The sequence below is a fragment of the Coregonus clupeaformis genome, chromosome 1 (genome assembly GCF_020615455.1).
Source record: "Coregonus clupeaformis isolate EN_2021a chromosome 1, ASM2061545v1, whole genome shotgun sequence".
In the NCBI taxonomy this organism is placed as follows: domain Eukaryota; kingdom Metazoa; phylum Chordata; class Actinopteri; order Salmoniformes; family Salmonidae; genus Coregonus; species Coregonus clupeaformis.
Genome location: NC_059192.1, coordinates 21921081 through 21936109, shown reverse-complemented (window position 1 = coordinate 21936109; position 15029 = coordinate 21921081). Strand labels below are relative to the sequence as shown.

Sequence of the window (15029 nt, the reverse complement as noted above, 5' to 3'; positions counted from 1 at the left end):
ACCACACGTGACGTTATCTTCCTAAGCCAAAGAGAGGGTGTCCCGAATGTTGAGTGGATTTACACTGCTACCAGGCTGACTCACCTGTTGAACATGCTCAACAGTGATGATGTGACAGTTAAGGAGTTAGCCAGAGCCTCCCTCCTTCTGGACCTACGGAGGAGGAAGGTCCCACTTCCTGGGCTTCAGGAAGAAGACCAATGGAAAAATGGGGACTCGTGCTGCGGGCTTTGGAGTCTGGTCAGACTGGCCGGACCTCAATGGCCTGTGCAACCGGACTGAAGTGGAGCTCAAATGGACACGGACTGATATGCAAACTGAGCCAGTGACTGCCTCTGATGCAGTTGTGGCAGACACCTGTGTTGTTGTGGAGGCTTCTGTCAACCATGATGGCACATCTCATCCTACATCGAGGACAACACTCCTTGGTATCAGACGGATGCAGCTGAAAACTGAGTCTGCAGGGGAAACTCACTGCTCTGGACTGTGCTGGCCACTCTCGCCTTTACTGTTAATGGGAGGCTGCAAGTTCTACCAACAAAATATAATCTAGCACTCTGGTACCCTGCAAACCATGACCCATTTTGTATTCTACATGAGTCAAATGTAATGGAGTCTGTTGCACATTGTTGTGAATGGTTGCTGTTCATATAAGGATGTGTACATTGCTAGACATGACCGCCTTGTCAAACTGATAGCGAGTGAGGTGAGACAGGTAGTCTCACCAACAGCATACATCCATAAACATTCTTGTGTAAGAGGAAGCTGGTTTGATGTTGATGATGATGGGTTTTCCTATGTGCCAAATATGCCAGATGTTGTTGTTTTGGGGGAGGCCAGGGGGAGGTGCTCATTTTGGAAGTGGGCTGCTCATTTGATGGCTACATGGAGCAAGCCTTTGCCAACAAGCTTCTTAAATACCATCCCCTCGTGGCACGCATGTACAGCCTCGGGGTGTAGGTGCAAGCTGGTGGCGCTGATATTTGGCAGTCTCGGCCACGTACACAGGCTTGCAGTGCCTGGCCTCCAGATTGCGGGCCTGCCAAAAACTAGGGCAAAGCAATTGTCTAGGTACTGCTCTGTTTCAGCTGTCGTGGGCAGCCTAGCTATTTGGAGAAGGAGCTGCTTTATGTACCCTTGAGTGCCATGTATATAGGGACCTTTGAAATGTTTGGATCCTTTTTTTATGTAAATTTGGTTGGTGGATTCAAAGAAAGTATTTGAAGTGTGTGTGTGAGTGTGTGTGTGTGTGTGTGTGTGTGTGTGTGTGTGTGTGTGTGTGTGTGTGTGTGTGTGTGTGTGTGTGTGTGTGTGTGTGTGTGTGTGTGTGTGTGTGTGTGTGTGTGTGTGTGTGTGTGTGTGTGTGTGTGTGTGTGGGACCCATGCCAGGAGTTGGTTAGGGTGCTCCCCTCTCTCTCTCTCTCTCTCTCTCTCGCTCTCTCGCTCTCTCTCTCTTTCTATTCCATAGGGAATTCCAGCAGTGACGTCAGAAACTGCTGCAGTGTTCAGTGTTTGATGCTAGTTCCTGACTGCTGTAATGTAACCTACTGTACAGTATGCAGATCTAGCTGACTGACGCCCTGTGGCATCACTGTAACTGTACAGTATGCAGATCTAGCTGACTGACGCCCTGTGGCATCACTGTAACTGTACAGTATGCAGATCTAGCTGACTGACGCCCTGTGGCATCACTGTAACTGTACAGTATGCAGATCTAGCTGACTGACGCCCTGTGGCAGCACTGTAACTGTACAGTATGCAGATCTAGCTGACTGACGCCCTGTGGCAGCACTGTAACTGTACAGTATGCAGATCTAGCTGACTGACGCCCTGTGGCAGCACTGCAACTGTACAGTATGCAGAAAAAAAGGACCAGCACATAAGCCTATATGGCCAAGACTAGGTTGACTCTCTTTTTCTTGTTGATGAACTCTAAAGTATACAGTCCTGATATTCTTACAAATGGGATAGTTCTATTAGCCTAAGTTAATGGCTACTTCCATATGTAATCTACCCAACCTCTGTCACCGTCTGAAATTAGCAGAGCTGGTTGTATCTGTAGCAGAAGTGTTGGTACTGTAACACTCATTAAGGAGATGACTGTGTGTGTGTTCGAGTGTGTTTGTGTGTGTTGGCTGGCTAAATAAGTGCTGGAGAATTAAAAACATGTCTGCAGAGAGAACTAGAGCTCAGATGATAGCACAGCAGCTGCCATGTGGAATCTGCTGCTCTGAGGAGGCGGTGTTACATTTCTCAGCCTCTCTATCCCTGTGTGCTGTGTGTGTGCGTGCATGTACAGTAGGCTAGCTAGAGTTATGTCTATTTTCTTAGCACATTTCAAGTAGTGTTTGGCCTGCGGAAGGAAATGTTGGCCCTGTTTTATTTTCTCTGTAAGTCTTCATGTGCGTGTTGCATGATCTATCTGTTAGAAACATAAGATGGGAAATGGCTTCTGACTGGCAGAGAGCCCCATCGGGCATTCACTGTAACAAAAGCTTAACCTCACATCACACAGCAGAGGCTGCAGAGCCTGAGAGAGAGGCATGTGTGTCGGGATCGCTCGTCTCCTATTTCTCATATGCAGTGGTTTGCCTGTAGACTGAAAGTAATGATTGCTGGTCACCACACCTTGTAATTGGATTTTCAACATTAGAGAACCAATTCCATTTTTGTGAACTTAAGTTTACCATTTTTATTTAGAAATTATTGCCACCCCGGAGCTAGTACTTGGTTGCACAGCCTTTGGCCAAGATAAACCCTTCTTATAGCCATCAATGAGCTTGCTGCACCTTTCTACTGGCAATTTGGCCCACTTCTTAGCAGCTAACTGCTCTAATTATTCAATGTTGTAGGGGTGCCTTCCACCAACTGCTGTTTTCAGATCTCGCCATAGGTTTTGGATGTAATTCAGATCTGGCCACTCCAGAACAGCCCACCATCACTTCTTGAGTAATTCCTGGGGGCTTTTTGATGTGTGTTTGGGGTCGTTGTCCTGCTGGAAGACACATAACCTTCAATGGAGAGCCAGTTTTTGGACACTGGGTTGAACATTGGACTCCAAAACACCTGATAATCTGCTGATTTCATGATGCCTTGCGCACGTTCAATGTCCCCAGTACCAGAGACAGCAAAGCAACCCCACATTATTATCAAACCTCCCCCATCTTTGATTGTAGGGAGGGTATTCTTTTCATGAAATGCTTCATTCGGTCGTCAGAAACACAGCGCTGATCTGTAATGCCAAAAAGCTCAAATTGTGTTTCATTGGTCCATATAACATTTTCCTCTGGATTTAGGCTTGTTTATTTCACAACAATGAAATGTGTTCTTTAATGTTGAAAATCAAATTACAAGGTGTGGTGACCCAAATGTTTTTTTATTTCAACTTATTTTAGAAGAAATAGGGAACTATTTAAGAAAAGTGCAAGGGTGCCAATATATTTGGCCGCAACTGTACGTCCACTATGCAGGGTGTGGTAATATGTGATGAAAGAACATTTGCAATGATGAATACGTTATCTTCATTCCATTGATAGGTATTATTTATTTCATGTAGTCTACTGGTTCATTGGATGAGGAGGGGGTCATGAACTCCAAGTCATATGCCTGCTGTTGGGAGGGGTGTGACATGTCATGGAACCATGCCGCCTGGTGGTTATTGAGGGCATAACAGTTCAAACTACCAACATTACTTTAAACACACAAGGCATGTAAAATGTAAAATAGGCCATACTCGCTCTGCTGTCATTTCAAATTTGGAGTGTGAGAGAGTGTATTTGACATCTGCTGCTTCATGGCATTTCTCTAGTCTAGCCCCTCGTTCATCATGCAGCCTCTAAAAAGAGAGGAGGAGAAATGGGTGTGTCTGTGTGTCTGGGCTCAGTCTCTGGCGGATGTAGCAGGTGTTCTCTCATCGTAGCTGTGATCGATCACACAGTCGAGCCAGGCAGACGGTCAGACCAGCCTCAGACCCGGTCTGGGAAAGGACTTTCTGTGTGTGTGTTTGTGTGTGACTGTGTGAGCGAGAGAGAGGGAGAGAGAGAAAGAGAGAGTGTTCCAATGTTGGCCCTGTCGCAACAATTGACTGATTCGTAATCCGCTCATTAAACCGCGCCTGTGTTTGTATGAGTGAGTCATTACCTCGTGGGTGAATTCAAACAATAGAGGGACCCGCCAGAGCCGTATACACTTGGTTACTGTTATGCCCTCAGGTTTACATCCAAGAAGAAGTACACAAATTATTGATATGATTGTTTATAAATGGAGAATGCTGTTAATACTATACTGTAATGTACTCTTCACAAACACGCACACACACACACATTCACATGCACACGCATTTACAAACTCACCCCACCCCTACACACCTTCACCTACTAACGCACAGCTTAATTTGCTAAGTGCTGAAGTGTGTACTGCAGTAGCCAAAGCAGAAGACATAGGGAACCACACACTGCTACTCTCAGCACAGAGAGGCTGCTGAAGATGGAAAAATTATCAAGTCTCTGGGCCTCGCGAGCCGAGAATAGAAACAGCCTGAGTTATAGGACCGCGCTGACTTAGGAGGTGAGCAAAAGAACTGGGCACTGGCTAGGAGTCTGAGCAGTTGTCCCATCCACCAGCTCTAGATCTATGCTTGGCTTGTCTGCATTACCCTCATTGTGAGCTGCAACTTCTCCCTCTGCAGAAATACAGGGCCTTGCTCTCTCTGCCTGTTCTCTCCTATTCGGTTCTAAGGTATTCCTGTCAGGGAAAGGATAGAGAGAGTGAGATAGAGGAGATGGAAGTGAGGGAATAGGTGTGAGATAGTGAAAGGACCTGACAGTCAGGTCTCATTCTTGTCCCTTCCCCCTTCCTGTCTCTCTGACGCTCGCTCTCTTTTTACCAATCTCTTGTTTCTGTCATTGCCCGAAACCAGTCGGTGTGCACATGTTTCATCCCCCACTTGTGGAAGAGAATGAAACACAATGCTCAGTAAGACTATAGTATAGAAGGGATAGGTCTGTTTGTTTGAGTGAGAGGGGAGTGCTTATTGGAAGAGGTCTGGGTTGATAGTGATAGTTTGTGGGGTTTGGAGTGAACTAGAATGAACTGTGATTTGGTATTGTTTAGCCTTTCCTTGAATGATATCTGTATGACCAACACTATTGTATTGATAGTAATCGCAATAATGAACTTCATTTGTAAAGCGCGTACATTACAAACGGACAGTCAAACGTGGTTCCGTATGTTTGATGTGTTTGGTACCGTTCCATTGATTCCATTCCAGCCATTAAAATTTGCCTGTCCTCCTATAGCTCCTCCCACCAGCCTCCTCTGCTGTCCCACTACCTTTCTGTCCCGCTGCAGGTGTTTATGTCTAGACAGAGAGGGTAATCTCAGGCAATGGAAGAGCCTCGTCCACACCTTCCCTTAAGCACAGTTTTGTTTGTTTCCTTGAGTGAGTGAGTAAGTGAGTGAGTGAGTGAGTGAGTGAGTGAGTATGTGTATGTGTACGAACACACGTATTTTTTTTTTATTCAAAGGTTTTTTTATTTGGATTTTTTTATGATTATACAGATAATACAGACCAAACAGGTAGAGGGCAAAACACACACGTATCCCCTACCAGATCAAACCCACCCCAACCCCCCATGCTCCAACAGAACAAACACGGAACCCCTACCAAGTCAAACCTACCCCAACCCTCCATGCTCCAACAGAACACACACGGATGCCCTACCAGATCAAACACCCCCCAACCCCCCATGCTCCAACAGAACACACACGGATCCCCTACCAAATCAAACCCATCCGAACACGCGTCTTTTTGCCATGGCACCGATAATCCTAGATGAGACCATGTGTTCCTACTTATGTGACTCACAGATGAAGGTGATGCAGCGTTTTTGCCTATATGTTCTGGAAAAAGTGGTTATGACCCTTAGTGAGTTCTTGTATTTATTCACCTTAGTGAGAACGAGAAGACATTGAATCAATTCATGCTCATCATGATGATCTAAAGCAAAATCATTCTCCATTTTCCAAAAGTAATGACAACATAGCTAACATTTTTTTACAGAAAACCAATGTTTGTTGTACAGTATTGAGCAATATTCTGACGGTGAGTGATGAGGGAGTGGGTGACATAAATTGTCAGATTTCTATTCGCTACAGACCTGTCCCAAAAGGAGCTGGGCCTTGTTTATTCTATAAGTCAGCCAAGTGGCTGTTACTCAGAAGAACATCGTTTTTTTTTCTCTCTCTCAGCACTCTGAGAACAGTAAAGTAAACATTCCTGTTATATGGTTAGCTCAAGGCATCATCAGGGAAATGAATCATCCACTCTGTGATGTAATAACGTTGACAAAGCGGTATGTGCATACATTTCCCATTCCCACGATAACTTGTTAGATAATGTATCCCATAATTCCCCACTCCACCCTAATCATATTTTTTCCTTCTTCTTTATTGCAGAGCTGAAAAAACAGAAGTATTAAGCGAAGACCTGCTACAGGTAAGAGTCAAAAGGAAGTTTTGTTAGTGTGTCTTTGTGTTTGTGTGTGTGTGTGTGTGTGTGTGTGTGTGTGTGTGTGTGTGTGTGTGTGTGTGGCATGCATGTGTGTGTGCTTATAAAGTATATATACAGTGCATTCGGAAAGTATTCAAACCCCTTGACTTTTTCCTACATTTTGTTACGTTACAGCCTTATTCTAAAATTGATTAAATAGATTTTTTCCTCATCAATTTACACACACAATACCACATAATGACAAAACAAAAACAGGTTTTTAGAAAGTTTTGCAAGTGTATTAAAAGTAAAAAACGGAAAAAGTACATTTACATAAGTATTCATACCCTTAACTCAGTACTTTGTTGAAGCACCTTTGGCAGCGATTATAGCCTAGAGTCTTCTTGGGTATGACGCTACAAGCTTGGCACACCTGTATTTGGGGAGTTTCTCCCATTCTTCTCTGCAGATCCTCTCAAGCTCTGTCAGGTTGGATGGGGAGCGTCACTGCACAGATATTTTCAGGTCTCTCCAGAGATGTTTGATCGGGTTCAAGTCCGGGCTCTGGCTGGGCCACTCAAGGACATTCAGAGACTTAATAATAATATAATATAGAGACTTGACTCTAAGCCACTCCTGCGTTGTCTTGGCTGTGTGCTTAGGGTCGTTGTCCTGTTGGAAGGTAAACCTTCGCCCCAGGCTGAGATCCTGAGCTCTCTGGAGCAGGTTTTCATCAAGGATCTCTCTGTACTTTACTCCATTCATCTTTCCCTCGATCCTGACTAGTCTCCCAGTTCCTGCCGCTGAAAAACATCCCCACAGCATGATGCTGCCACCACCATGCTTCACCGTAGGGATGGTGCCAGGTTTCTTCCAGACGTGACGCTTGGCATTCAGGCCAATGAGTTCAATCTTGGTTTCATCAGACCAGAGAATCTTGTTTCTCATGGTCTGAAAGTCCTTTAGGTGCCTTTTGGCAAACCAAGCGAGCTGTCATGTGCCTTTTACTGAGGAGTGGCTTCTGTCTGGCCACTCTACCATAAATGCCTGATTGGTGGAGTGCTGCAGAGATGGTTGTCCTTTCTCAAAGGTTCTCCCATCTCCACAGAGGAACACTGGAGCTCTGTCAGAGTGACCATCGGGTTCTTGGTCACCTCCCTGACCAAAGCCCTTCTCCCCCGATTGCTCAGTTTGGCCGGGCGGCCAGCTCTAGGAAGAGTCTTGGTGGTTCCAAACTTCTTCCATTTAAGAATGATGGAGGCCACTGTGTTCTTGGGGACCTTCAATGCTGCAGACATTTTTTGGTACCCTTCCCCAGATCTGTGCCTCAACACAATCCTGTCTCGGAGCTCTAGGACAATTCCTTCGACTTCATGACTTGGTTTTTGCTCTGACATGCGCTCTCAACTGTGGGACCTTACATAGATAGCTGTGTGCCTTTCCAAATTATGTCCAATCAATTGAATTTACCACAGGTGGACCCCAATCAAGTTGTAGAACCATCTCAAGGATGATCAATGGAAACAGGATGCACCTGAGCTCAATTTCGAGTCTCATAGCAAAGGGTCTGAATACTTATGTAAATAAGGTATTTCATTTCATTGTGGGTTTTTTTTCCCTACAAAAATTTATAAAATCCTGTTTTCACTTCTTCATTATGGGGTATTGTGTGTAGATTGATGAGGTAACAAATTAATTTAATCCATTTTAGTGTAAGACTTTAACGTAACAAAATGTGGAAAAAGGGAAGGGGTCTGAATACTTTCCGAATGCACTGTACATACCTCTTTTCTGAATGTGAAACTCTAACCCTAAAACAGAGTATGTTTTGTGTGAAATGGGTTTCGAATTACCAAAGGCAAAGTTAATCAGCTCCAAAATGGAACCTCTTTAATTAGAGACAAAGGCTGAACCTCCCCTCTGATTTACTGAGGAAGCCAGACTACAGGCTACAGATGTAGGATCTTAATTTGATCACCCTGTTGCAGGATTTACCATTTTAAACGTGTAGTGTATTTGAGGTTTAAAAAGTTTGTTATTTCCACTTGTGTCAGACTTGATGTTCCCTTATGAAAAATATATAAACTCCTACAAAAATGTAGATTAATTATCATCCACATTATTATTCACATATTCTCTTGCTGTAGCAAACTGTCTCAAATTAAGATCCTACATCTGTATAATACCTTCAGATTAATGAAATCGTCAATGGAAGCGACATCGGTTCCACTGGATTGGTTTCTGATGAGTGTAGGGAACACTTAAAGAGATTCAGATTACTTGTGTGTGTGTGTGTGTGTGTGTGTGTGTGTGGTTTCCGTGTGTATGAAGAGAGATACCAAAATCAGTGAGCCCTGTCCTTCTTTCCATCCATCAGGTGGAGAAGCGGCTGGAGCTGGTCAAACAGGTGTCCCACAGCACCCACAAGAAGCTGACCGCCTGTCTGCAGGGCCAACAGGGGGTGGATGTGGAGAAAAGGTCTGTCAGATCGCCCTCGGTGAGTCTGCCTGTCTGCTTGTATTTTTCCTGTTCCTTCTTGTAATGCTGACATTAAGATTATACATTTCCAGGGGAGTGTTACATGTTCTCCTGTTATGTTTCCTGTGTAGAAAAAGCTGCCCCTTACAACGCTAGCACAATGTCTGGTGGAGGGAGCTGCAGTGTTGGGTGACGACTCACTATTGGGGTGAGTATGCACACACACAGTAATTTACATTTTAGTCATTTAGCAGACGCTCTTATCCAGAGCGACTTACAGTTAGTGAGTGCATACATTTTCATACTGGTCCCCCGTGGGAATCGAACCCACAACCCTGGCGTTGCAAGTGCCATGCTCTACCAACTGAGCTACACGGGACTACTCCTTAATTACCGATTGATCATCTGCCACATCTGTCACAGGATGTTTTAAAGAGCGATGATCCATGATCAACAGCAGAGTAAACTATCAACGATCAGCTCATTTCAATAGCATATTACACTTTTTATCCGTTATTGTGATAGCACATACAGTAATAGCACATGCTTTGTAGTGACACAAGGTATTGTTCTGGTTTGAGTTCTGATTGGCTATGCTTTCTCTGACCTCTCATTGGCCGGTTGCAGGAAGATGCTGAAACTGTGTGGCGAGACACAGGAGAAGATGGCTCAGGAGCTCATCCTGTTTGAGTTCACCATTGAGAGAGACGTGGTGGAACCCCTGTACGAACTAGCAGAGGTACGGTAGACCATAGCAACCATGATATTTACCACGGTCATCGAGATTACCACTTCAAATTTACCACACCTGCAAAGCTTTTGCACAAGCTGGAGAACAGAATTATTGTAATTGATAAAATGATGATCAGTTTAACAGGCAGGTAAAGCGCCTCTGACATTGCCATGTCTGTCTCCATCCAATCTCTCACACTACAGAACAAACCAGAGTAAAGAGTCTTTGTTTTATTGTGATGTGATTTCACTCAGGTGGAAATCCCCAACATCCAGAAACAAAGGAAACATTTAGCAAAACTGGTTCTGGACATGGATTCGGCACGCACAAGGTAAGAGCTGCTCACTGGCACTGCATGAGTCTGTGTGTGTGTGAGTGTTTCAAGGTGTCTCTGTGTGTGTGAAAATGGTGTGTGATTTCGCTGTATGTTCAGACAGGAAGAAACTCAATCCCCTGTGAACGGACCTCGTTACAGCGTTTCACGTGAATGTCATTGTTTGATTGCCCATACTGCACAGTGAGGATCTAGACATGGTCATATTCTCCACCCCTACTATGGACAGGTGGGGAGGATAGAGAGTGAGAGAGAGGAAGGCAGACAGACAGACAGGCGGATGAATGGACAGACACAGACAGACTGGGAAATCAACAAGTGCACACTTAGGACATAAGGATAGATAATTAGAACGCAGCGGATGTCAATATGTTTGCGTAGGATGTGTAACCCCCCTCTTTTCTCCCTCTATCCATCAGGTTCCACCAGTCCACCAAATCGGGTATGTCCAGCAACGTGCAGCCAGGGGCCAAGGGCGAGCACCTCAGGGAAGAGATGGAAGAGGCAGCCAATCGAATGGAGATCTGTCGAGTCAGTCTACATCCCCTTTTCCTCGCTCACGTTCTCTTTCTCACGCGCCTCAAGATGTTTTCTCTGAAATCGCTGTTTGTTTTCTGAAGTTATGCTTTTGTATTTTTCCAGGATCAATTATCAGCGGACATGTACAATTTTGTGGCCAAAGAAATTGACTATGCAAGCTACTTTCAGGCAGTAAGTACTCTAATCTCTAAACCCACTCACTATGTCTTCATTGAGGTACAGCATGGACATACACTAATCTCTCTCCCTCTCTCTCTTTTTGTCTCTATTTCTCTCTCTCTTTTTGTCTCTTTTCTCTCTCTCTCTCTCTCTCTCTCTCTCTCTCTCTCTCTCTCTCTCTCTCTCTCTTTTTCTCTCTCTCTTTTCTCTCTCTCTGTATCTCTCTCTCTCTCTCTCTCTCTCTCTCTCTCTCTCTCTCTCTCTCTCTCTCTCTCTCTGTGTATCTCTCTCTCTCTCTCTCTCTCTCTCTCTCTCTCTCTCTCTCTCTCTCTCTCTCTCTCTCTCTCTCTCTCTCTCTCTCTCTCTCTCTCTCTCTCTCTCTCTCTCTCTCTCTCTCTCTCTCTCTCTCTCTCTGTTTCTAGTTGATAGAGGTGCAGGCACAGTACCACAGGAAGTCGTTAGAGCTTCTCCAGAATATTCTGCCTCAGATTAAAGCCCACCAGGGTGAGTCTGTCTGCCCAGTGCCCACCCAGCCCTCACTCATTATTACACACATACAGTATGCCATCTCTTTCCACCGTCAACCCAGCAGTAGGAGCACTGGTGCACATCTTTTCTATATTCATCAGGGTTGGGGTCAATTCCATTTCAATTCAGTCAGTTCTGAAGATGAATAGAAATTCCTTCCTTTTTTTTATGAAGTGAAGACATTTCAATTCATGAATGGAATTTCTATTAACTCCCTGAATTGCTGTGGTTTAAATGGAACTGAACCCAACCTTGATATTCATAGCTACTGTATGCTATTAGTTTCCTTTTTACACACCCATCATTATAGGAACCAAGGGCGTATATCAAGTAAGTTAAAGCCAACAGGGGCTGCACAGAGGCTATAGTGTATGTGAGGTAATGTCATGCCTTAGTAATAACCTGATTAACCTGTTGACTGTGTAACCTTGGTGCTGTGTGTGTGTGTGTGTGTGTTGTGGTTGACAGAGACCTGGGTGGAGAAGCCATGCTATGGGAAACCCTTAGAGGAGCACCTAGCCCTCAGCGGGCGGGACATTGCCTTTCCTATCGAAGCCTGTGTCACCATGCTGCTGGAGTGTGGCATGCAGGAAGAGGTCGGTGTGTATTCCACCCTATCACTATGTTTACCCATTACCAAGTGACAACATAATGATTAGCCTAACCTCCTGTGTTCCTGTCCCATTCCAGGGCCTGTTCAGAGTAGCGCCCTCTGCGTCCAAACTGAAGAAGCTCAAGGCGTCTCTAGACTGTGGGGTGATGGACGTACAGGAGTACTCTGTAGACCCTCACGCCATCGCAGGTGAATTGGCAACCCAACCCCCCCAAATACCCCTCTCCCTGTCAATCTGCATCTGTTACCATGCCAACTGATATTGTCACGGAGATCGTCCGGAAACCTTCCCCTAGTCTGTTTGGGTTATCAAGGGCTCCCTGTCAACCTAAGAACAACGTAGGTCTTATACATAGCCTTGTTATGATCCTGGCTGTGTGCGAATCTGAATATAGGAACATGTAAATAGCAACCTGAGTGAGCCTTGGAAAATAATGATCTCTGAATCCTCTTCCATGTTTATTTCTAATGATTCCATGTTAAACAGGCTGATAGGCAGAGCCAGCACCAAAAGGAAAGCTAATTTGCAACTCTCTCCTGAGGGTAGAGTAGTGTCAAGGTGGATTCACGTCACCCAGCCAAGCACATTAGAATCAAGTCAACAGCAGAGGGCTCTCTAACACAGCTAATTAAAGATGCTCCCTGGAGTGATTGAATGTGATTGAATGTGAATATCTAGTAGTGCAAATAGATACACACAAAGGCATGCCTACACACATATACACACAGAATAGTGGCACAGCTGTTGTGGTTTGCTCTGCACCGTCAGAATGCGAGGGATACCATGACGTCCTGCTTCATCTTTCCCATACAGTACAGGATATATAGTTACAGTAGAGACATACACACTCTCTCCTTCCCCCTCTTTCTCCTTCTGTCTGTGTCTGGCAGTGTTTTATGATGCGCTTCATCTTTTGGCACTGCTGTCTTTAGGCCTTAACAGTAGTAGTATACCCCTTCTTACTTTCTTATTTTATCTCTCCCACTCACCCTCCCAGTCCTCTCGCTTGATCCTTCTTTCTCTCACTCACCCTCCTCTTGTCTCGTCCCGACAGGTGCTTTGAAATCCTACCTTCGGGAACTCCCTGAGCCACTGATGACCTTTGAACTTTACGACGAATGGATTCAAGCTTCCAAGTCAGTATCTGCTTATAATGATGCTGCCATTAGCTGATGTTTATTCATTGTGTTTGATTCATACCCCACGCTGGTGATTTTTTTTATTCACTTGAAAAGGATGAGATCATTGGATATGGGGTTTCTCTTTTACACTGAGCTGTTCTTTTGTGGTTCGTCTGGCAGCATTCAAGACCAAGACAAGAGACTCCAAGCCCTCCTCACAGCCTGCGAGAAACTACCCTTGGCCAACGGCAACAACTTCAAGTGAGTCGCCATCTCTGTTTCGCTCTTTCTCTCTCCCCTGTCCCACACCCACTTCGCTCTGGTCTTTCCTGGACTTGCCTGACCATTCAATTATTTCAGTTTCCATCACCTTTCACCATTTCTATCCCTCACTGCTCTTTTCACATCAGGCATTTAACCGAGGAATCATAGCTTTCAAGCAGCCAGAACTGGATTTTTCTTTATCACAAAGAGAAGTGAGAGTGGGGGGTGTAAGAAAGATGAAATAGAAATCAAAAGGCTGACAGACTGCAGTGCATGTCAGTGTCATCTTTGAATCTCACAAATAGGCTTATCTTTAGGTTGTCTTCTTTTGCGAAACACCTGTCAAAGCTGTCCTGATCATAGCCCAATTGAAAAGAGCTGCCTGGGGTTATGTCTGAGCAATTGGTTAATTTTAGGATGAGCCCGAAAACTAGGATTCAGAGATTTATCAGCCAATGCAGTATACAGTACATGAATGATTATGTATAGTTAGTTATTTTTTTTTTTGTTTTCTTTCAGGTATTTAATAAAATTCCTCGCCAAGTTGGACGACTACCAGGACGAAAATAAAATGACCCCTGGGAATATAGCAATAGTCTTGGGCCCCAACCTGCTGTGGACAACGCAGGAAGGGTAGGACTTAATCTCTCTCTCTACCACATAATTTAGTCACACCATACCTTTTTAAAAGCAATGCCTGGTCACTGGTTGCAACTTAAAGAGAAAAAGACTCCTTAATAATTTCCATTTATCTTTAACCTTTATATCTCTTCACTTTTATCAGCATTTTAATGATGGTCAGTTCTCTAATATCATGAAAATGCATAAAACTGTCCAAATTACATAATACTCATATCTCAAGGTTCAAGTTAATCATTTCCAGTACAGAGTGTTCTCTCTCCATCAAATTAAACTAACTCCTTCATATCTCTTCCTCTCTCTCCCTTCAGAAACATTACAGAGATGATGACCACTGTGTCCCTGCAGATCGTAGGCATCATTGAGCCCATCATCCAGCACGCTGACTGGTTCTTCCCTGGAGGTGAGGAAGACACAGTGTCTGTTCAGCCTCTGTCAGGCACAACCGCCTCGCTCATCCATTAGGGCTTAATACTGTTGCTTTAATATCCTTGTATCACCGTCTGTAACGGAGCAAGTGGAGATGAGCCTCAGCCGTCACATACACAGTATGACAGTCAGTCACCGACCTTAGGAGACATTATTCACAATTTTAAGAGTCAGTTCATAAAACAGGATACATGTGAATTGTCACAAAAGTAACCGCCTCATCTATCTCTTTCCCCTCTCTCAGAGATTGAGTTTAATGTCACAGGAAACTACGGCAGCCCAGTCCACACCAACCACAATGCCAACTACAGCTCCATGCCCTCTCCGGATATGGACCATTCAGATCGCAAGCACAGTGATCAGAGCCGACGTCCACTCAGTGTGGCCACCGATAATATGATGCTGGAGTTCTATAAGAAGGATGGGTAAGAAGATCCAACTCTTGTTGCCCCTATCTTACCCTCCACATCTCTCTCAAATCCTCTCTGTCTCTGAAGTCAATTACCTAACTGCTTGTCTTCCCTCCCTGTCCTCGCTGAAAACTATTTTCTGGAACATGAACCATCCCACTGGGCACACACTGGTGGAATCAACATTGTTTCCACTTAATTTCAATGACATTACGTTGAACCAACGTGGAATAGACGTTGAATTGACGTCTGTGCCCAGTGGGATTGGACATAAAATATTATTATTGATA

The 15029-nt window shown here is 44.6% G+C and overlaps 1 protein-coding gene across 5 annotated transcripts in view; it reads left to right on the top strand.

Moving 5' to 3' along the window:
• Positions 1–15029, top strand: part of LOC121544180 (rho GTPase-activating protein 44) — an 82745-nt gene that overhangs the window by 58696 nt on the left and 9020 nt on the right. For all 5 annotated transcript variants that reach the window (XM_041854397.2, XM_041854344.2, XM_041854271.2 and 2 more), the window contains exons 2-16: positions 6457–6496; positions 8868–8987; positions 9100–9176; positions 9596–9707; positions 9956–10032; positions 10455–10566; positions 10678–10746; positions 11157–11238; positions 11731–11858; positions 11953–12064; positions 12931–13012; positions 13178–13258; positions 13781–13894; positions 14212–14303; positions 14574–14754. In XM_041854397.2, coding sequence (XP_041710331.2) covers positions 6457–6496; positions 8868–8987; positions 9100–9176; positions 9596–9707; positions 9956–10032; positions 10455–10566; positions 10678–10746; positions 11157–11238; positions 11731–11858; positions 11953–12064; positions 12931–13012; positions 13178–13258; positions 13781–13894; positions 14212–14303; positions 14574–14754 — 1479 coding nt within the window. The remainder of the gene's footprint in view (positions 1–6456; positions 6497–8867; positions 8988–9099; positions 9177–9595; positions 9708–9955; positions 10033–10454; positions 10567–10677; positions 10747–11156; positions 11239–11730; positions 11859–11952; positions 12065–12930; positions 13013–13177; positions 13259–13780; positions 13895–14211; positions 14304–14573; positions 14755–15029) is intronic.